Raw genomic sequence first — 23,563 nt, 5'->3', positions numbered from 1 at the left:
CACCTAATCCTCACATTTGGCACAAGCACCCTACCAGAACATGTCGCAACAGGATACTTGAAACTAAAGGTCAGACCCTACATCCCGAACCCGCGCCGTTGCTTTAAGTGCCAGCGTTTCGGTCACGGCTCTCAGAGTTGCCGTGGCCGCCAAACCTGTGCCAAGTGCAGTTCACACGAACACCCTGCTGACAACTGTATCGAAACCCCACACTGCGCAAACTGCGACGGTGGGCACCCCGCCTACTCTCGCACATGTCCTTCGTGGAAAAAGGAAAAGGAAATAATCACACTCAAGGTCACAGAAAACATATCTTTTAGGGAGGCGCGCAAACGACTTTCTTTTGCACAGGGTCATTCGTACGCGGATGTGGCACGCACGGGGGCAGTGCCACAAAAGTTCGCGGCGGCCGCGCGTACCACGCACAGTGGACGGGCGGTAGCGCCGTCCGCCCCCTCAGCGGAATCAGCCCGTGCTGCTCCGCAACTAAAGGGCACGCAGGCCTCTGGATCTGCAGGCCCAGGGCCTTCTGCTCAGGCAGAAAGCCTCAAATCTCTGACACCCGTGCGCGTAAGCCGCGAGCGGGCATCCAGCGCCTCTGCCGAGGCGATGGAAACAACGGCAAGCCCAGCGGCGTCTCAAGCGCCGAAGGAACGGCGTAGCTCCTTGGAGCGCGCCAAAAAAGAAAAAGCCCGCATCACAGGGCCTGGAAAGGGCTCTGTGACTTAAGGCAATAGTTCTTCCAGTACACACAGCACTAACTTACACCCAAAATGGACACACAAATTCTACAATGGAACGTTAGAGGTCTTCTAAGAAACCTTGACGATATCCAAGAGTTGCTACACGAACACTCGCCAAAAGTGCTGTGTGTACAAGAAACACACCTAAAAGCTAAGAACACCAATTTTCTACGCCACTATCTTATATTTCGAAAGGATCGGGATGATGCTGTAGCGTCATCTGGTGGCGTAGCCGTTATAGTTAATGAAGGAGTAGCATGCACACGTTTACCACTACAAACGTCCCTTGAGGCAGTGGCTGTTCGAGCGGTTCTTTTGAACAGACTCGTCACCATATGCTCTATCTACATACCTCCACACTACCACCTTCAGAAACATGAATTCCAATCACTAATAGATGAACTTCCAGAACCGTATCTGGTACTTGGGGACTTTAATGCACATAGCTGTCTATGGGGTGACTCTCGCTGCGATGCGCGAGGTCGTCTTATTGAACATTTCCTTTTCTCTTCCGACGCATGTCTTCTGAATCAAAAAGAGCCAACATATTATAGCCTCGCCAACAATACCTACTCGGCCATAGACCTCAGCATCACATCTCCATCACTTCTACCCCTCCTCAAATGGAAAGTCATTAATAATCCTTACGGAAGTGATCACTTTCCTGTAGTTCTCAGCACACCAATAGTAAATGAATGTCCTCCACAGGTTCCCAAATGGCGAATTGACAAAGCAGATTGGGAACATTTTCGTAAAGTGGCTCTCCTAAGTTGGAACGACATGTGTGCTTTAAGCATGGATGAAGCAGTAGAATATTTTACTGCTTTTTTGATTGATGCTGCAACTAAGTGTATACCACAAACAAGTGGACTGCCCGGCAAAAGACGTGTGCCGTGGTGGAACACTGAGTGCCGAAACGCGCGCAAAAAACAAAACAAGGCATGGAGGCTGCTTCGGGACTCCCCGACAGCTGAGAATCTGGACAGTTTTAAGAACATAAAGTCCCAAGGCAGGAGAACGCGCCGACAGGCAAGAAGGGAAAGTTGGCAGAAGTTTTTATCGGGTATCAATTCATATACACAGGAGGCTAAAGTCTGGAACATGGTTAGTAGGGTAGCAGGCAGACAAGCACATTCACTTCCTCTAGTTAACACACAAGGCGACAGCTTGGAAGACCAGGCAAACTTCCTCGGCGCACACTTCGAACAGGTGTCGAGCCCGTCGCACTATACTGAAGCCTTCCAACGATACAAAACAAGAATCGAAAGACAGAAACTAGAGCGCAAATCCACAAATAACGAAGCATACAATGAACCTTTCTGCATAGCTGAGCTACAAGCATCGCTTAATTGCTGCAATAATTCCGCCCCAGGCTCCGACCGTGTTGTATATGAAATGTTGAAACACCTGCCGTCTGAAACCCAAAAAACCCTCCTTTCCTTGTACAATGCTGTTTGGCTTTCCGGCGAGATCCCCTCTGCCTGGAAAGAAGCTATTATTATTCCTATTTTAAAACAGGGCAAGGACCCATCCTCAGTTTCCAATTACAGGCCTATAGCCCTAACAAGCTGTCTGTGCAAGGTTTTCGAAAAGATAATAAACAGGCGACTCCTACACTTCCTTGAAACGAACTGTCTACTTGACCCATACCAATGCGGGTTTCGAGAAGGTAGATCCACAACTGACCACCTGCTACGTATCGAGGCACAAATCCGTGATGCTTTCGTCCACAAACAATTCTTTCTATCTGTGTTCCTCGATATGAAAAAGGCCTATGATACCACATGGCGCTTTGGCATACTTCGAGACATCTCACATTTAGGTATACGAGGTAGGATGTTCACCATAATCGATAGTTACTTGTCCAATCGGACATTCCGTGTTCGAGTGGGCAATGTTTTGTCCCGAGTATTTGTCCAAGAGACAGGAGTTCCGCAAGGTGGTGTATTGAGCTGTACACTTTTTATTATCAAAATGAACTCGCTGCGACTGTACATCCCGCGTAACATGTTCTATTCTACGTACGTCGATGATGTGCAGATCGGCTCTAAGTCTTGTAATCTTGCTATGTGTGAGCGGCAGGTTCAGCTTGGTTTGAACAAGGTTTCTAAATGGGCAGAGGAAAACGGGTTCCGACTAAATCCACAGAAAAGCACGTGCATCTTATTCTCCAGAAAGAGAGGCACTCACCCCGATCCAGACATCAACCTGTATGGTCAACGTCTGTCGGTAAATACAGAACATAAATTCCTAGGGCTAATCTTAGACACGAAGCTTACCTTTATACCACATATCAAGTACATCAAAAACAAATGCATAAAAACCATGAATGTTCTGAAAGTGTTGTCACGCACTACCTTGGGAAGTGACAGAAAGTGCCTGATGAATCTCTATAGAAGCCTCATACGCACGCGCCTAGATTACGGGGCGATAACCTATCACTCTGCGACACCAAGCGCCTTGAAGATGCTTGACCCTGTCCATCATCTAGGCATTCGCCTTTCTACGGGTGCTTTTCGTACTAGCCCCGTAGAAAGCCTTTACGTTGAATCAAACGAATGGTCGTTACACCTCCAGAGGTCCTACCTATCTTTTGTATATTTCCTCAAGGTGAACGCGAACAACGAACACCCGTTACACTCTACTATAAATGATTTGTCCAGTTCTGTCCTGTTTGAAAACCGTCCTGCCATGAGAAAGCCCTACGCACTTCGTGTGAGGGGCCTATCTGAAGAAATGGGTGTGCCGCTTCTTGAACACCGTCTGGTGGCTCCCGCTGCATACCCCCCACCGTGGCAGTGGACACTCGTAGACTGCGATATATCATTCATGGAAGTTACTAAGCACGCGCCTGCTGCACATATCCGTACACACTTCCTTGAACTCCAACACAAGTACACTTTCCCAGAATTTTTTACCGATGCCTCGAAGTCTCACACTTCTGTGTCCTACGCAGCGGTTGGCCCATCCTTTTCAGATGTAGGCGTTCTGCACCCCAATACAAGTATTTTTACAGCTGAAGCATACGCGATATTTGCGGCCATCAAACATATTAAAGAAAATAAACTACAAAGTGCAGTGATATACACTGATTCGCTAAGCGTAGTGAAAGCTCTGAAAAATCTTAAAAAGCACAAGAACCCTGTCCTAGTCTCGGTTTACACAACTTTATGCACGGTCTACGCACTCAAACAGCATGTCGTAGTGTGCTGGGTGCCAGGGCACCGCGAAATTAGAGGAAACGTCTTGGCGGACCAGCTAGCTGCTTCTGCCCACGAAAATGCTACCGCCGATACATCCATAGCTGTACCTGCACTCGACCTAAAACCCTTCATTAAAAGAAAGCTCCGAGATCACTGGCAGCGGTCGTGGGACACGCAAACACAAAATAAACTTCATCTTATCAAGCCACATATCGCGTATTGGCCGTCAGTAACACAGTCACGCCGCACAGAAGTAACACTTACCAGGATAAGAATAGGACACACACACAGTACACACTCACACCTTCTATCTGGTGGTGATCCACCCATGTGTGAGAGATGTGGTGAAACACTAACCGTAATTCACATTTTAATACAGTGTAAGGAACTAGAAACGCTTAGAAAACGACACTTCCTACTACCCTACCGGCAACAATTACCACTACACCCATCAATGTTCGTCGGTAGGGAAGCCGTTTTTAAACATCAGTCACTGTTCGCGTTTTTTAAAGACGTCGATAGTTTTCACGTCATATACCCAGGGAATCCGTAGCACGACCTCTGAAAAGAGGTTGTTGCTACGGTAGCTATACTGGAGAAAGCACCTGCCTCCCTGCCTTTGATCTCAAAGGCCTTGAGGAGGCATTCGTGCTCCCACCATATCACTATTGTTTTACCATCATGACCACTTGCCATTCATTCTCCATGCCCATGCTTCACGTCGCTCTCATGATTTTATTACATATATGTTTTACCCGCCTTTAGCGCGAGGAATTTTAGGCCCCTATACAGCCAGGTAACATGACCATTGTTCAGTTTCGTTATCATGTCTTGGCGCTCTTTGGCCATCAAATGGCCCTTGCGCCAATAACCACCATATATCATCATCATCAAAGGGACAAGGACGAAAAGTGATGTGGACACAGCGCTGACTTCCAACAAATGATTTATTTTTCCAGTCGTAGATATATGTATACAACAGAGAGCAACGCATGCAGGCGCATTGTATATGAAGATTGCATGAAAAAACCACAGATGCATACGTGCATGAAAGTTATGCACTCAAACAAACTGATACTGGATGCCCTCCTCCCTTAAGATTAAGAGGTCATTCCTGAATGTCATTTCCGTCGAGCCACTCTGTTAGCCTTGCTTAAAAAATCAAGTTCTTTTCTCGATATGTCTTCGGAAAATGCACGAATGCACGAGTCTCCCAGACTTGCGATCTTCGCCGCTTCAATGATCTCACACGACGTTTGTGTCTGGCTTCTTCCTATCACAGTACACTGCAAATATATGGGATCACACCCACACTTCCTGCAGTGGAAAGCCAAATGTCCCATGCCTCCAGTTCATACTTTTATCCGAGTGTTCAACCAGCCTGTCATTTGCACAACATCCTGTTTGCCCTATGTGTTTCTTAACACAGGACAACGGTAACTCATAAACAATGTTGCTGTTACATAGGGCAAACGGGACGTTGTGCAAATGACAGGCTGCATGAACATGAAGATAATGTACGAACTGGGGGCATGGACCATTTGGCTTTCCACTGCAGGAAGTGTGGGTGTAATATTTGCAGTGCACTGTGATAGGAAGAAGCCAGATGCAAATGACGTGCGAGGTCATTGAAGCGGCGAAGATCGCAAGTCTGGGAGACTCGTGCATTCGTGCATTTTCCGAAGACATATCGAGAAAAGAACTTGATTTTTTAAGCAAGGCTAACAGAGTGGCTCGACGGAAATGACATTCAGGAATGACCTCTTAATCTTAAGGGAGGGGGGCATCCAGTATCAGTTTGTTTGAGTGCATAACTTTCATGCACGTATGCATCTGTGGTTTTTTCATGCAATGTTCACATACAATGCGCCTGCATGCATTGCTCTCTGTTGTATACATATAGCTACGACTGGAAAAATAAATCATATGTTGGAAGTCAGCGCTGTGTCCGCATCACTTTTCCTCCTTGTCGCTTTGTACGCTAAAAAGTTTGAATGAATCATCAACATGCCCAAGCGTATGTTCTTTCAAGATTCATGTATTCTCGCGAAATATTTAATATGCCTTACTTATGTGGGCAATTTTCACTTACGTTTACTGGGAGTCCAGTTGGGCAGTGACGTAGCAGTGTAGGTGGCTTAGTCACGTGACCACACAAAGCTGTGTGTGATGCGCGTCGTGCTGAGTATCGTCTGCTCTTGCACACACGTGCCACACAAGCACCAGCAAAACAAACACACCGACAGTTGGCATGGCTAGCTGGAGCAGCCACAACTGATGTAGCAACAGATGCTTTGACGGAATGTACGTTGCAGAGGTCACTCACGTCACTACAGATCTGGTGTGACGTAACTACAACATTCACACAGAGGATAAATCCTGAGGAGATAAAACCAGAGCCTAGTGACGTCAGCTCGCAGAGAGAATTCCCCAGAAATGTGTCCTGCTCACACGGACTAGGCGAATGGAGGGGAAGACCAGTGTTACGAGACTGTTCTGGTAGTTTGTACAGCCAGTTTCCCCAGCTGCTGACGACGAAACCATCAGCACGCTGCCACTCTCTGCCGAAGCAGAGTGCAACAATGTAGCCAAATATCTGCCCGAAATTCCGCTATATCCCCTGCCGCAGGGGGGATAGTTTGTTTTGTCAGTCAAGAGGTCCCCGTCCTCCCCGAGGATGAGCAGGGAGGTCATGCCAACTCGTTAATGCGTGACGTCTTTGTCACGTGATCCACAATCCTCACTTCTCGGAAGATTTATCCCCTGTGTTACAGTTACGTCAGTGTTGGATGCACTAGCGATGGGTCTCGATCAGGAAAATGAGCATTTATGTGCACTTTGGAAGTGAATTAAAATACGTTTGGTGTCTCTGACCATTCGTGTGGAGTGTCCTTGCATACAAAGGAAACCCACAAACACAACAGGCTTGCTATAGCCTCAAAATTTGATGGCACTACTCCCTTTAAGTCATATTTGTACTCTTATATTCAAGTGGTGTCTGGCAAACACACACGCAACCACAATTTAGCCAAGCTTGCTCATACCGCATGCATGCAAAAATCAATGAGCCATTTAATGTGCTTCTTACATATGCCTGCGTTCCCTAAGCTATAGAGCTGAAGTTAGAGCTCGCATACTGAGAGAAACAAATAAAAACCATTGTCGCACACACTGGCTAGCTTTTTAACAATGTGTGAAAACATATGGACACGGAGAATAACGTGAGGTATTTTGTCCTTTGCAACTGACACTTCGCAAAAATTTGTAAGTTGGTTTTCTTGCAAGTCCATTTTCTAACTGAAAGCTCTCGTTCACAAAAAGCTTTTGTCACTATAAGCGCATTCACAAATCCACACTGCAGCTAAAGGTGCTCAAGGTGATCGTAACGGCTTGTTAAAAATTACATTGGCAATGTCACGTCTCATTTAATGCAAAGTGGTGTGCAGGGTAAGAGAGAAAGGAAAGGCAGAGGCATGTGGTGAACACAAAAGAGTTTGCTTCCCTAGTCTTTGATCAAGGCTGTTTACTGGCCCAGCTTTTTCTTCTTGAACAGCAAGACTGACTCATAGGGGCCATCAGCAGGAGCTGGATAGACCGCACTTCTCATTCTGTTTAACGCTTAAAGGGGTACTGACACAAAATTTCGCGGCCGAGATAGCCTGTGGGGTCGATTGCCGTGAACATTCGTATATCATCTGCAAAATATCAACAGCGAATATAGCTTGGAAAGTATTTTAAATTATTTTTAAAGTTTCCACGAGCCCTCGACTCCACCGTGCCATTGACACCCTCGAGGGGGACCCTTTGGGGACCCCCTGCTTCCCTCCCGTCACCACGCTGCCGTCAATAAAACAAGTTAAGAGGACGTCATAGCCGCCATTTTTCTTTTGCCGCGTTTGTTCCTGCTGTCTATACTTCTCGGCGGCTGGTTGCGAGTGAGGGGGCCGTGGCACATGCTTTGAAAGTTTTGTGTTTGGCGACACTGCAGTCTCATTTCCTATTCGAAAGTAATTCTTGATGCGGACCGTGCGGAAGTGTGTCACAGTTCTGTGTGCTGACGTGGTCAAGAGCTGCACACGCTAGGTGGCGATAGTTGCACCCGGTGGCTTATCGTTTTTGGAGCTCTCTCAAACGGAAACTGAAACTGGTCGATAATGAGGGGCCTGTAATTAATTATCTGTCGCGTGCTGCACCAAACAATGTGTCGTGTCATGACTAACAGGCCCCCAGCAACACATTGTAGCAAAAAAGGCGAGGCTAAATTTTTTGTGTCAGTACCCCTTTAGTATATTGTTCAAGAAACCACCATATGTGTAGGCCCAGCTGTTGTGTCGTGTGACCCCTGGTGCCATGCTGAGACACCAGTGCTGTTGTGCTCTCTATTCATGCTACATGGGGGAGCTAGGTCTCTGCCATGCCTCTTTGCTACCACCAATCCGGCGTGGCCGTGCCGGTCATGTGACCCGTGCCTCGCGGACCAATAACCTTTCTTCTCGCTCCTTAAAACCGCCTGCAATAAACGCGGGAGAGCAGTCTCCCGTCAGTCTCGCCGAAGCTCGGTCTCTGCGTCGTCACTCCGCGCGCCCTCCCGTCGTTCGGCCTCTCCGTCGGCCCGCCGCGGGTTACGCCGCGCTCCTGCCCTACACAACACCAGCGGTAGAATACTGCTCTTATGTGACACCCACATTCTAAAAATAAAAAAATAAAAAGGTTGCTTGCACTTCCTTTCTTGAAAACTCCTGACTGGCCTCTTTCCTATAGAGTGATAAGTGATGCCAATAGCGTGCATGCAGTTCATGACCTGAAAATGTCGGGTGCACGGCGATAATGCAAGGAAAGGAATGCAAGATACATGATGGTAACTGTTGTGAGACGAAAGGATTCCCTTTTTAATCTATATTTTATTTGAGTGTACGTAGCACCACTTGACATGCGTATTACGGCTAGGCTTGTCAACAATGCTCTTATGTAGCTAACCATATTTACCTTTCTGTTTGACTGATGCACAGGGCTAACTTTCACATGTGTAAGGCCAAACATGTAACAGTGCCCCAGATGGAAAATATAATTCACAAAAACCGCTTTCACTGAATGTATGAAGAAAAAAAAAGACTTTATGCCTTAATACAGAACAGATACTAAGCTGGTCAAAAGAAGAAAGAAGACATGATAACACACGATTAAAAAGTTGCCACAGAAATTTCAAGTACAAGGGTACAACATTTGGTAAGTTGGTGTTGCAAATTTTAAGTGAATGGCAGTGCATAAAAACAAGGACGCAGAAAGAAAGAGTGACAACACAAGCGCTGAATGCTCATGTTGACAGCACTCGCGTTTCTGCATCCTTTCTTTCTGCGTCCTTTTTTTATGCGCTGCCATTCACTTACAAAGGACCAGAATCACATGCATTTGCACGCCACTACCCTTTTATTAGAAAGGCAAGAAGGGGAAGATGAAAGCTTGCATTGAGAAACTCATAAAAAGGTGGCGGGTGCCGGAGCTGACGTTAAAAAAGTTGACTTGTCTTTTCCAAGGCTGCAACTGTTCAAGCTGCAACCTTTTTTCAAGCTTCTTCAAGCTGCAACTGCAACTGTTTTCAGTTGCAGCCTTGAAAAAGACAAGTCCGCTTGTAAAAACATCTGCTCCAGCACCCACCCCCTGTTTACGAATTTTTTATCCTTTTTTTACCAATTCAAGGAAGATAAATGGTTTCTTTCCCTGATGTTTTTCTTTCCATTAATGTTTTGTGGAGGGTACGATAGCTGGCTGAAATAGACCAATTATTCTCACTTTGCATTGCACAGCTGTGTATGTGCACATGAAACAGTTATTTAGGCAGCTAACACACTAACAAAGGGATTGCAGAAACTTGAATTGTCAAGCAAAAAGGCAACATGTGTCATCACAACTGTTGATCAATTATTTCAAGGTGAATTTGTTAACTTACAGCAGAAATTTGACGTCATACCTCATGAACTGCAGTGCCTGCACATGCACATGTTCAAGGCTAACATTACTTTTTTTTGCTTCTTTGTGTAAAAATTTAGTCTCAAGTCGGCTCGTGCACTATTCAGCTACTTACTAATGTATCCACTGTTATGGGGCAACAGGCAACAGCTAGGGCATGCAATGCACTGGTTAAAGAAATAACATTACATGGGATTTGAAGATTCTGAAATAGAAAGTTTACCCTGTCTTCGCTGTCACTACTGGCACGTGCTGCTGCACGGCTTCTTTTCCTCTCCATTGAGGCTAGGCTCCCTGTGAACATGCAAAAAGATAAGGTGAATAGGGCCACTTGCTCCTCAAGGTGATGCCCAGTAGGTGGGATCATTTTTCAGAAGCACGTGGCTTGGTATCAAACACGGCCCATGACGTGAAAACAACTGCCTGAAATGTCAAGCCCAACTAAAATGGACTGCAACCTTAATTGTAAAACACCACAAAGGGAACACATGCATAAAAAAGGGGGGGGTTGCGGATTTTAGCAGTGTTGTTACATGCTTACAAACCCCTTCCATTGTTTTGTGGTTTTTTCTTCTCGCTTTAACGTCTCTAATGTAGCGGCATTATAGAGGTGAAGGATCACTTTCAGCAATGTAAATGTAAAAAATACGTGCACTGCTGCATTGCGGAGGCACAAAAGCGAAGTCTAATCAAGCACCTTCCAGCTTGTATTACATATATGACAGTCAGGGTACGGTCTTAGTTCTCTGCGGGGCAAAAATCGGAGTGAGCGGCCACGACTGTCGATACTTTGGCTGCAGTGAGAAGCGGCACGGCACAGATTTCAGAAACGGGTCAACCGCTAACACTGGCAAAACAAAAGACACCTATGCAACGTCAGAGAGAACCATGAAACATGCCCCCACGTGTATCTTCATCGATGCACATGCAATTCGGTGCACAGATCTTTTTCCAGAGCTTCTTGGCCGCGCAGACTGCAATAATATTTGCCGTAGAAGCGATAGTGCCGGCCGTAGCTTGGATGATACAACTGCATTCACTGCAATATGCATGCACGCGCTAATGTGTGCACGTGGTACAGCACATGTTATAGACGTGCTCTACGTTGGCTTTAGCAATGTTTTACAAGCTCATTTTACAAGTAAAGCAGTTCTGCTCAACGTTGACAGTACTTACCCACGGCCAATACTTCGCTGGCGACGGCGGCTTGTAATTATCCCAGCTGATGTTAACGAAGTCCTGCTTTATACATCTCAAGGTGGCACCCGGGTCCCGCATTAAGCGTAGGCCGACTGCCGTGTCCGCTACACTATTAATGGGATACACATCCCATTTCATTTCGTCTTTCCATTTCACCAGGATATGCGTCATGCTGAAAGTTACCCGGGCAACACCAAAGAGGTTAGAGTATGGGCAACGCTCGTTCAGCAGTAGCAGCAGCAAACAGGCGGTCCTCTCTGTTCTGTACTGCTGCTCGAACAGAACAAAAGCCGACGTCACAACGCATTTTTGGCGGCGCCACGAATATTTTTACAGCGGAGACGGTATTGGTGGCCTTCGTCCATTCATTGACAGTTGACAGCATGGATGAAAATGTGTTTGACAAGGTGCATAAAAAAAGACCAGTGCTATTTGCAGTGGCTAGGTGGAAACAGAGTGTCGCGCTGTCTACAGCCGGTAGACGGCGCATCACGCCACTGGCGCTTGCGAGCTGTGGCACTTTTTGGCAGAACCTCGTCATTTTTTCCAAATTCTGTGCTTATAAATGGTGGAAGCAGCAAAAATAAAACGATAACTGTGGGGATAGCTTAGCTGCTGCAAGCCACAAGCTCGCGCCATACAATGAGCGCACAACCAAGCTGCAAGAAAATCAGGGCCCATGCCGGTAAAGCAGAAATGGCGATCATAAACAGATTCAGAGTGCTACGGTGCTACCTAAGCCGTCATCATGCTAATAATACTCGTGTAAATTTTGTGCGTGAACGGTTTTAGCCCTCGTAGTGGCACCGTCGCAATTTCAGGTGTGTTTCGCTTGTCCGGCCGTTTCGAAACGCCGTTTTCTGAAAAAAGGCATGCAGCCTAGCATGGTGAGCGCGTAAAACCTAATATATTTCCAATAAGCTTTCGCCTACGTTCCATGCAACCGAGTTCTTAGAGTTTGTAACCGTGAAGAAAAATGAAAAATCTCAGTTAGTTGGATGGGACAAGAGTTGGTTGGACAAGAGTAAGAACAACAACAGCACTACTGTAAGCTGAAAGCTTTATTAAAACGTACATACCCAGAACATGTCACCCGCTGGACATGCGCGCCGTCCTAGGTTAATATTATAGTCCATATGCTGCAATATAGCCACATGATCTCCGATGATGAGCGGTAGAGCCAGCAAAAACTGCACTGCTGGAGCGTGTTCAATGAACCAGTTTTATCTGAATTCACAACTTCTGCTGAAGGCGCACTGAGCTATATGTAACAGTCACCTCCCGCAAGATTGGCGTATTCAGTCGAACACCTCTTCCCCGAAATAATAAAATTCTGCATCACCTGCACGAACATACATTAAGGTGGCTGAACACCCCCACGTTGTTTTTGGTGTGTTGAAGGATAGTGCATGAAGTTGTCGCAAGTTCGTAATCATGATTAATGCGGGCAGTTTGCTGTTTTTCTTCGTGCGTACATTATTTCATCCACCTGCCTAGAAGACTGTAATTGACCGTTGAGGATGCATTAAGCCGTGAGCTAAATTCTTTTTCACTATAGATATAACGTCAGCGCATACCGAACTTTGGTCATGCGATTGCGCCCCTCATATTGTAAGGCCATTAAAATTTCCATTAATTTTGCGGCGACTTAATGATGATATCGCAGTCTTCTTCAGCTTGACATTTTAAGTGGAATGAGGCGAATCAGTAACTTATTTCGTGGGTTCCAGGAGGCATGCAGTGATAATAAAAAATGGGTGACCACGGGCAGATCAGAAGTCCCTACAACTCACCTCAGCTAGCGGGCCGCAATCAAGAAATTTATTCCTGCAAGGGCCGGCACAGTGAAGTATAAAAATGTAAAAACAGGGGCGGGGGGGTGGATTGAGTAATTATATATATATATATATATATATATATATATATATATATATATATATATATATATATATATATATAACGCAGGATAACTGCAACTATCACTGCGTGATAGTTGCTAGTAAGCGCTCGCTGAACTCAGCCTCTGAGTTCAGCGAGGAATGGGGGAGCGGGAAGATTGCGCGGTCAGAGGCACGATGCCACGGCGTGTAGATACAGAGGTGGAGAAATAAGCACCCTGGTCTGGGGAGGCTGCAAAGGTGGCAACCCGTGCGACCTATATTTCTCTCAAAATAGAGGGGATGCTCTGCTTTCCCCTCTCCGGCTCCCGTATGTACGCCTATAGACATACGCAAAAAAAAACCGTATCTTGAGTAATTCCTGAGAAGATGTTACATATTTTATTCACACCAGAACCGATTATCCTTTGTATCGCCAGCTTCAAAGGGTAAAGGCTGGTGGCGGCTAGGTGGCTAGATCATTATCATCGTTTTTGCGCTTGTCATGGAGTTCTAGATGTGCTCGGCAGAGGTGCGGAGGCTGATTTTTCATTGTGCTGTGCCGTTCTTGTTTCAGGCCCTGTGCGCGTATATTGTGCTGCGGAGATGAATCGCCATAGCGTACGCGAGTAAACCTAGAGAACGCGATGCATATGTGCCCACGGTGTACGTTTTCTTCGGCGAAGTTTTGCAAGGTCGTACGACACATTAGGGATCATCGCCACGACACGGATTTTTCTGTTATGTGTGGTGTGCACGGATGTGCAAAAACATATGGGGAGTATGAATCATACCGTAGGCACATCTATCGCTGCCACAGAAGCTACGTCGACCTCGACGATGCTAAACAGAGGATCGATGTTGACGAAAGTGATATTGAAGTGCCGCGGCTGGATGCTTCCACAAACGGAACTGCTTTCGACGACACAGAAATGCCTTGTTCAAACTCCTTTGCGGAAGATACCAGTGATGGACGGGAAACTGCCTGTGGTGCGACCATTCGCTCGTGTGACACAGTACACGACCTCGCACTAAAAGTGAAAAAGAAAACAGATGTGTTTACTTTTTTTCCGGATTGCTGAGGTCCACAAGCTGCCACACCCTGTCACTGAAATTATTTTTCAAGACTTCAAGTGGACCTCTACGGAACTGATGACGGCTTTTGCTTCGCAGATTCAACAGAACATCCCCATAGAATCTGTTGGAGGAGAATTGGAAAAGTTTCTTGCGTGTGACTTCCCGGAAGATGTGTTCCAGAGTGCCATCACCAAGTCACAGAGAGCAAATTTTGCCAAGGAGCATCTTCCCTACGTGAAACCGGAGAAACACCATCTAGAAGTTAACGAGACATTTCAATATGTTTCCATACCTCGAGTCCCTGAAAACCTGATGATGTCCGAGACTTTTCGAGAAGAGTTGGATGAAAACTTTTCAACCGGACAGGCATCGCTAGTTCTTCAAAGTTTGTATGATGCCTTATTGTTCAAGGAAAAACTCTCAGCACTTCTAGAAAATGGGGCGCAATACACGCTATTTCTCGTTCTGTACAGTGATGAACTAGAAATTGTGAACCCCCTGTGGTCAAAACGGGGCATTCACAAAGTAGTTGTCATGTACTTCAGTGTGCTCAACATACATGCTTGCCATAGGTTACAGTTACGCTGTATACACGTAGCCCTTGTTGCGCCATACAGGCTTGCTGACAAGCATGGCATGATCTTGAAACCTCTTGTTTCTGACATAGTGACATTAGAAACAACTGGCTTTTCAGTAAGGATAAATTCTGCTACCATAAATGTCAAAGCAATCCTTGTTGCATTCTGTGGGGACAACCTTTCTATGAATAGGCTCGGAGGATTTACATGTTGTTTTAACAGGGGCTGGCCATGCAGGTTTTGCACTGCACCTTCTGCCGCATTTAGCACTGTATCCCATGAAATGGATGTACTTCGATGTAACACTGCAGCTTCCACCAGACCTGATGGACAATGTTCTTGAAGGAAGCATACCTCATGTTCTGAAACATGCTTTGCAAGACTTCGACAGTAGCAATGAGATTAGTTTACTCAGACGTAGATTGCATTACAACATTCAGTTTCGGTGCACATGACAGAAAGAACAAACCACAAGCTGTAGAAAAACACTTTCTAACGGGGAAAGCACCATATAAAGGCACTGTATCGCAGAAGTGGTGCCTCTTTAGGTTTCTGTCACTTATGCTTGGAGACGAAGTCCCAGAACTTAATGAGCACTGGGAAGTGTACTTGCTTCTCAGAAAGATTGTTGACCTGATATTTGCTGACACCCTTCCACATGACCACCTTGCATGTCTGCAGGATGACATTGGCTACTTTTTGTCTTCCTTTGCGAGTCTGTATCCTGGTCATATAATTCCAAAACTTCATTTCCCAGTGCATTACCCGAGACTCATCAATCAACTTGGCCCGCTTAAGCAATATTGGTGTATGCGCTATGAGGCAAAACATCAGTATGTCAAAGCTATTGCTACACGTAACCAAAATTTCACAAATATATGCAAGACAATCGCAGAAAGGCACCAGTTACTGCAGAGCTATGAACTTTGTAATCCAGAGTTTCACAACTCCATTCAGACAACAAAGCCCTGGTCTTTGAAAGAGGAAGATTTGGCCCCATGCATGACTGAAGTTGTTTCACCTGGCGTTCCTGTGTGGCAAGTCAGTTCTGTGACAGTGGAACAGTTACCGTACAAACTGAAGGATGTAGTCATTCTACAGAAGGGCACGCTACCTACTTTTCGACAGATCACACAGCTGTACATATAGTGTGGCAATGTGTTCTTGCTTGTGAGTGTACTCAGGAATACCTTGTTTAACAGACACCGTTGGTCCTATGTTGTCCAGAAAACGGGAGAAGAAAAACTTCTCAAACCAACCGACCTTGCATCGTCACAGATTCTTGATCTGTACTTTGATTGTGAACTTGTGCTCAGGCCTGAAGTAATGCTTACAGATTGAACTGCCACCATTACTATCAGATGTGAGAGTGAGCAACTGGGCGTGTTGGTAATGCATGATTCGAATTTGTAGGCGCAAAGAAGACACGGACGAGAAGGGAGACACACACACAGGGCGCCCTGTGTGTGTGTCTCCCTTCTCGTCCGTGTCTTGTTTGCGCCTACAAATTCGAATCATTACTATCAGTGTATGCAAATCTTTGCTATGACAATAAACTTTTTAAGTGAAAACCATGTCTGTTTGTTACATCTACCCACAAGTTACTTACCACACTTCGATGCATACCCTACTGTACCAAAAATTATGGCAAAAAGCATTGTGATATGACTGCCACAGTTTAATGTAACATTTATTTTCAGTTCACTATATTTATTTGTTTCTTTAAAAAATGTGGCACTTCTCATCAGGAAATACAATTCTCAAGAAGCATTTTATCACGTTGTGGGCATAAAACTTTTCATGAAGTGTCATGCTGCAGCTGCTACATATATAAGCATGCAAAATAAAACTTCCTTTGAGTGAGCGCTGTACTCATCAACCTTTCATTTCAGAATTTGGACCACATATGCACAAAAAATGCAATATAATATTTGCGTTTAGAGGTTGCTTTTTCTAAATTAGCCAAACATAAAAATATGCATATAGACTATCACGATACAGCCAAAAGAATGTTTGTGACTATTGCACGAAGAATGAAGTTATTGTACCATTCTGCTTATTAATATTTATTTAGGCAAGAGTAATCAACCAACTTTTAAGGCAACAAAGCTGAGCGAAAAAATTTATTTTAGAAAGTTGTAGATCGGTTTGTAAAACATCCAGTTAGACAGTTCTAACTTCTTGTGTTTTAAGTGTTATTGCTCCCTGCTTACTGCAGATGCCCGCGGAATAAAAAAAATTATATGCGACATGCTCACCTAAACGCTGTAATTGCAGTGCTCCCTAATGTTCCACATGCAAACAATCACTGATTTGAGGCGATATGACAGATGTCCGGAACTTTCACCTTATTTCTATTTTGTCATCAATCAGCAAAGTTATTGAAAAATTATTTTTGAAACTCAATAATAAGTACATTAACAAATTTAGGTTGCTAAAGCCTTGTCAATTCAGTTTCCGTGCAGGTAGCTCTACGTATTTAGCAGTACTTTCATTAACTGATTTCTTAAATTCTTCCATAGATAACGGTAATTTCGCCGGGTCTGTATTTCTTGATTTCACGAAAGCATTCGACACTATTAGTCATACCATCTTATTTACAAAATTGGAGTGCTTGGGTATCACTGGTCCATGATCAACCTTCATAAAAATTACCTTCCTGATCGCGAACAATCAGTCTGCATACGGGGTGTTCATTCTAACGTTAAAATAACTAATGAAGGGGTACCACTGAGTTCCATACTTGGGCCCTTACTATTTTGTAGTTACATTAATGATTTGCCTAACTGCCTTACTGATTCTCAAGTTATTCCTTGCGCTGACGATACGACTATTTCCATGTCAAATGAATCATTAACAACTCTGATCGTATCAGCTAAACAACGAATTGACCAATGTTGTTAAATGGTGTCATTTAAACAACTTAATTTTAAACCCTCTAAAAACTCATTCATCGCTTTTAAAACTTCTCAAAAAATGCTCCCATTCATAGCACAAGTGTTCATCGACTACCATTTCATTCCTTCATCTGACTGTGTGTGTTTTCTAGGCATAAAATTAGACCCTTATTCGAAATTCACTCACCACATTGTTTTCGTTAAACAAAAAATGGCATTCGGTATAAGAGCACTCATCGAAGCTCGTTCATTTTTTCACTTGACGCCTTATTATCTTTATACTTTGCTTTCATACATAGTCACATCACCTATGGCATTACTTTTTGGGGAAATGCATATAACACTCATCTTTCATCCATTTAGCACATCCAGAATCACGTCATTCGCATTATTACCAAAAGTCTTTTTATTCTATTGCTACCCCACTGCTTCAGGGTAACTTCATTCTTACTGTGTCTGGCTTGTTTAGTTTTCACTTAATCATAATGTTATTTAAACAACTTAACAAGCAGCTGGTGTGTGAATTAATTGATCCTAGTCCCGCAGGGGCGTCTGTGGAAGCAGGCGTTTGGTGTGTAGCGACACCACGGACCCGAGCTAACGGGGGGGTTTCGACCCCCTCCCACGCCCCGCCCTGCGTGGCTTTGCCGTGTCCGGGGAAAAGGGGATCCTGGGGGTTGAGCCGATGCCGGGTGCTTGGACCTTTAAGGCCCCCCGGCAGAGGCAAGACAACCCTTTGGCCCCTGCTTCACGTAGACGGCACCCCTGGGCTGACCCACCCAGGGGAAATCGGCGGTCGCCTTTTCCTATCCCCTCTCTGATCTTTCGCTTTCCTATCCTCTTTCCTCGCTGTCCTGTCTCCTAATCTCTTCTGTTACTTCCCCAATTTTCGTAGGCGGCCCGGGTTAACCGTGTATATGTGTCCTCTCTTGGACATAATATATTAGGTTATAGCGGCATTGTACGGCTGGCGTCTGGCGTCTGCGGCTGACGCGGTGTCGTTTCTGAAGTAGACCTCCTTGACTTGTCTGAAGCTGAACTGCTAGAGGGATGGAAAAGCCAGAACGTAACTGATGTGAAACGAATTGTTATTAGAAGAGAAGGAAAAGAAATCCCAACGGAAACACCTGATTCTCACATTTGCAAGCAGTGTTGTTCCCCAAACCATTGAAACAGGCTACATAAAATTAAATGTCAGACAATACATTCCTAACCCCAGACGTTGCTTCCAATGCCAGAGATTCGGCCACGGATCACTCAGCTGCCGTGGTCATCAAACTTGTCCTAAATGCGGTGTACAAGGCCACCCCTCCGACAACTGTGCTGAGCCACCACACTGCGTCAACTGTAACGGCAACCATCCTGCATACTCACGTTCGTGTCCAAGCTGGAAAAAAGAAAAGGACATCATCACATTGAAGTACAAAGAGAACATTTCTTTCCGCGAAGCCCGTAAAAGGTGCTCACCCTTTCACAGCACACCCTACGCTGATGCGGCGCGCCGGGGGGCCGCGTCGCATCGGCCCCCGCCACTCCCTCGGTCTGCGCAGAGCGAACCATCGGCTGTGGCGCCTGCCCCCACGGCGGCAGTAGTGAAGTCTACTCCGCCAACTAGCGAACAGGGACCGGCGACTCCAGGGCCGTCGGGTCTCAAGGCCTCGTCACGCCAGACGAGGCCCGAAACTCGAGCCACTAGCCCGACCTTGCGGGCATCCAGTGCCTCCGAGGAGGCAATGGACACGGCATCGGCACCCCTGGTGCCGAAACACCGGCGCAGTTCTCTGGACCGCGCCAAGAAAACAAAAAAGCCAATAGCGGGGCCGGACGACCGTCCTGCCTCTTAAAACAGTATTTCACTTGAACACTCCACACTTCCTTACTGTACACACAGCACCTTTTTATCGTTAATATGCACACACAAATATTACAGTGGAACATCCGAGGCCTTCTGCGAAACCTCGATGACATTCAAGAACTCCTTCACGAACTCAATCCAAAAGTGCTGTGTGCACAAGAGACACATTTAAAACCACAACACAAGAACATTTTACGCAACTACCTCATTCTTCGAAAGGACCGAGATGATGCCATGGTATCATCCGGTGGTGTAGCCATTATAGTCAACCAATCAGTAGCATGTACACATTTACCACTACAAACGTCCCTGGAGGCAGTGGCTGTTCGAGTGGTTCTTTTGAACAAACTCGTCACCATTTGCTCTCTTTACATTCCTCCACACTACCACCTGCAAAAACACGAATTCCAGTCCATAATAGATGAGCTACCAGAACCTTATCTGATTCTTGGGGACCTCAATGCACATAGCAGTCTATGGGGTAACTCTCGCTGCGATGCGCGAGGTCGGCTAATTGAACAATTCCTTTTCTCTTCGGGTGCTTGTCTGTTGAATCAGAAAGAGGCAACATACTATAACCTCGCTAACGGTGCCTACTCGTCTATAGACCTCAGCATTGTATCTCCTTCGCTTTTATCCTTACTTCAATGGAAGGTCATTAATAACCCTTACGGAAGCGACCATTTTCCTATAGTTCTGAGCGCACAAATATTAAATGAATGTCCCCCACAGGTTCCCAAATGGCACATTGACAAAGCCGATTGGGAACAGTTTCGTAAGACGACTCTCTTAAGTTGGACAGACATGTGTGATCTAAGTATAGGTGCAGCTGTAGACTATTTTACAGCTTTCCTGATTAATGCTGCCACCAAATGTATCCAACAAACAAGTGGACTGCCTGGCAAACGACGGGTCCCATGATGGAACAATGAATGCCGGAAGGCGCGCAAAAAACAAAAAGCATGGAGGTTGCTTCGGGACTCTCCGACAGCCGAGAACCTTGACAGTTTTAAAAACATAAAATCTTAAGTCAGGAGAACGCGCCGACAGGCAAGAAGAGAAAGTTGGGAGAAGTTTTTAACGGGGATCAATTCGTATACACAGGAGGCTAAAGTCTGGAACATGGTTAGTAGGATAGCAGGGCGGCAAGTACATTCACTTCCTCTAGTCAACACACAAGGCGACACCTTGGAAGACCAGGCAAACTTCCTCGGCGCACACTTTGAACAAGTGTCTAGTTCCGCGCATTACTCAGAAGTCTTCCAACGGTACAAAACAAGAGTAGAAAAACAAAAACTAGAGCGGAAATGTACAAAACACGATGCATACAACCAACCCCTCAGCTTAGCCGAGCTCCACGTATCGCTTAACAGCTGCAGTAATTCCGCCCCAGGTTCTGACCGTGTGGTATACGACATGTTGAAAAACCTACCTGCCGAAACGCAAAGAACCTTACTTTCCTTGTACAATGCTATCTGGTTTTCCGGCCAAATCCCCTCGTCTTGGAAAGAGGCCATTGTCATTCCTATTCTTAGACAGGATAAGGATCCATCCTCCGTTACGAGCTACAGGCCGACTGCACTAACAAGCTGCCTGTGCAAACTTTTTGAAAAGATGATAAACCGCCGTCTCATACATTTCCTGGAAACAAACAATCTACTTGACCCGTACCAGTGCGGATTTCGCGAGGGTAGATCCACGACCGACCACCTGTTGCGTGGCACAAATCCGTGACGCATTCGTGCACAAACAGTTTTCTTTCTGTGTTCCTCGATATGGAAAAGGCTTACGACACGACATGGCGCTTTGGAATATTAAGAGACCTGTCCCACCTTGGTGTACGTGGTAGAATGCTAGATATAATAGAGAGCTACCTGTCGGATTGTACGTTCCGTGTCCTAGTAGGAAATGTTCTGTCAAGACCATTCCTTCAAGAAACTGGAGTGCCACAGGGTGGTGTACTCAGCTGTACGCTCTTTATTATCAAAACGAATTCCTTGCGTCTTTGCATACCACAAAATATGTCTTATTGCACATATGTCGACGATGTACAGGTCGGTTTTAAATCCTGCAACCTCTCCATGTGTGAGCGGCAGGTCCAGCTAGGTCTGAACAAGATCTCTAAATGGGCAAACGAGAATGGTTTCAGTCTTAATCCCCCAAAAAGCACCTGTGTCCTGTTCTCTCGAAAGAGAGGCCTTCATCCTTACCCAGACATTGCGCTGCATGGCCAACATCTCTCCGTGAAGACGGAGCACAAATTCTTAGGCCTTATCCTGGATAGAAGCTGACGTTCGTATCACACATTAAACAGTTAAAAAACAAATGCATAAAAACAATGAGTGTTCTAAAAGTGTTGTCACGCACTGCGTGGGGTAGTGACAAGAAGTGTCTGATGAATTTGCATAAAAGCCTCATACGCACTCGCCTGGACTACGGGACAATAATCTATCAGTCTGCGACACCAAGCGCCCTAAAGATGCTTGACCCTGTCCACCATCTAGGCATTCGACTATCTACGGGCGCCTTTCGCACCAGCCCTGTGGAAAGCCTTTACGTCGAATCGAATGAGTGGTCGCTACACCTCCAGGGATCTTACCTATCATTTGTATATTTCCTCAAAGTGAACGCAAACAATGAACACCCCTCACACACTACAATCAATGAGTTGTCTGCTTCTGAACTTTTTCACAACCGTCCTTCTATGAGACAGCCCTACTCACTTCGTGTGAGGGGCCTAGCTGAAGAAATGGGTGTGCCACTTCTCGAACACTGTCTAATGGCTCCCGCTGCCCATCTCCCGCCATGGCAGTGGCAGCTTATAGACTGCGATGTTTCTTTCGTCGAAGTTACCAAGCACGCGCCACTTGCGCATATCTGTACACACTTCCTCGAATTACAATACAAGTACCCACACCCTGAATTCTTTACAGATGCCCCAAAGTCTAACACTTCTGTGTCGTACGCAGCCGTTGGTCCATCGTTTTCCGATTCCGGTATTCTGCAACCTGATTCAAGTATCTTCACGGCAGAAGCTTACGCGATACTTGCGGCAGTTAAACACATAAAACAATTGAAACTACAAAAGGCAGTGATATACACGGATTCTTTAAGTGTAGTGAAAGCTTTAAAAACTATGACAAAGCACACAAATCCTGTCCTTGTCTCGCTATACTCTATTCTATGCACGATCTACTCCCTCAAACAACATGTCGTAGTGTGCTGGGTGCCTGGGCACCGCGAGATACAAGGCAACATGTTGGCGGATCAGCTAGCAGCATCCGCCCACGAAAACAGTCCCAATACAGCCGTAGCTCTCCCTCCGCTAGACTTAAAACCATTCCTCAAAAGAGAGATCAGGGCCTTTTGGCAGAGCACATGGGATAGGCACACACAAAATAAACTGCATGTTATCAAGCCGCAACTAGGTAATTGGACACCAGTATCAAAGTCACGCCACACAGAAGTTACACTCTGCAGACTTAGGATTGGCCACACATACAGGTCACATTCATACCTTTTGTCCGGAGGCGATCCACCTTTGTGCGACTACTGTGGCGATCCTTTAACCGTACTTCACACCCTACTACAATGCACGGAACTAGACGCTCTCAGGAGAAAGCATTTTTCATCTGCACACCTGCAGTTACCACTTTATCCTACTATGCTCATTGGCAGAGAACCCGTTTTAACACGAAAGTGTTTTATGCCGGGCTCCACCAAGACTTGAGTGACGCATTTCCGTCACGGAAATGACGTCGAAAAAATGTACACGATCAGATGGCAAAGAAAAAAAGTTCCGGCAACGGGCATCGAACCCACGACCGCTGGGTCCGCAACTACATATGCCGGGCGCGCTATCCACTGCGCCACGGTCACAGACTCTAGACGCTTTACAAACGCGCCTTTTATATCTACCACTCTCCCGGTTGGCGGGGTGGTGTCGCCCTCTGGGAGCGGCAAAGTAGAGTAATTCATCATTACTGTGGCTTCCGCAATCAGTACCAGCAACGCGTTACACGTTCGTCCGATTCGGCGCGTTATCAATAGAAGTGCAATTTTGTCAATGCCTTAACACACCGCGAGGTGGCGACCTTAACGCAAGCGTCGCAAAAGCGTCGGCCTCGTTCATAGCATCACGCTAATCAAACCAAAAATAGCTCTGC

The 23,563-nt window shown here is 45.8% G+C and overlaps 1 protein-coding gene across 1 annotated transcript in view; it reads right to left on the bottom strand.

The window, feature by feature from the left end:
* The window catches only part of LOC119403403 (uncharacterized), a 29,824-nt gene extending 16,964 nt beyond the window's left edge, over positions 1 to 12,860 (bottom strand). The window contains exon 1 of the mRNA XM_049418312.1: positions 10,137 to 12,860. Coding sequence (XP_049274269.1) covers positions 10,137 to 10,280 — 144 coding nt within the window. The 5' untranslated portion in view covers positions 10,281 to 12,860. The remainder of the gene's footprint in view (positions 1 to 10,136) is intronic.
* Between the last annotated feature and the right edge of the window lie 10,703 nt (positions 12,861 to 23,563).

Source organism: Rhipicephalus sanguineus, chromosome 8 (assembly GCF_013339695.2).
Source record: "Rhipicephalus sanguineus isolate Rsan-2018 chromosome 8, BIME_Rsan_1.4, whole genome shotgun sequence".
Lineage (NCBI taxonomy): Eukaryota > Metazoa > Arthropoda > Arachnida > Ixodida > Ixodidae > Rhipicephalus > Rhipicephalus sanguineus.
The sequence above is the reverse complement of the archived record's forward strand: the minus strand, read 5'-3'. Positions and strand labels throughout refer to the sequence as shown.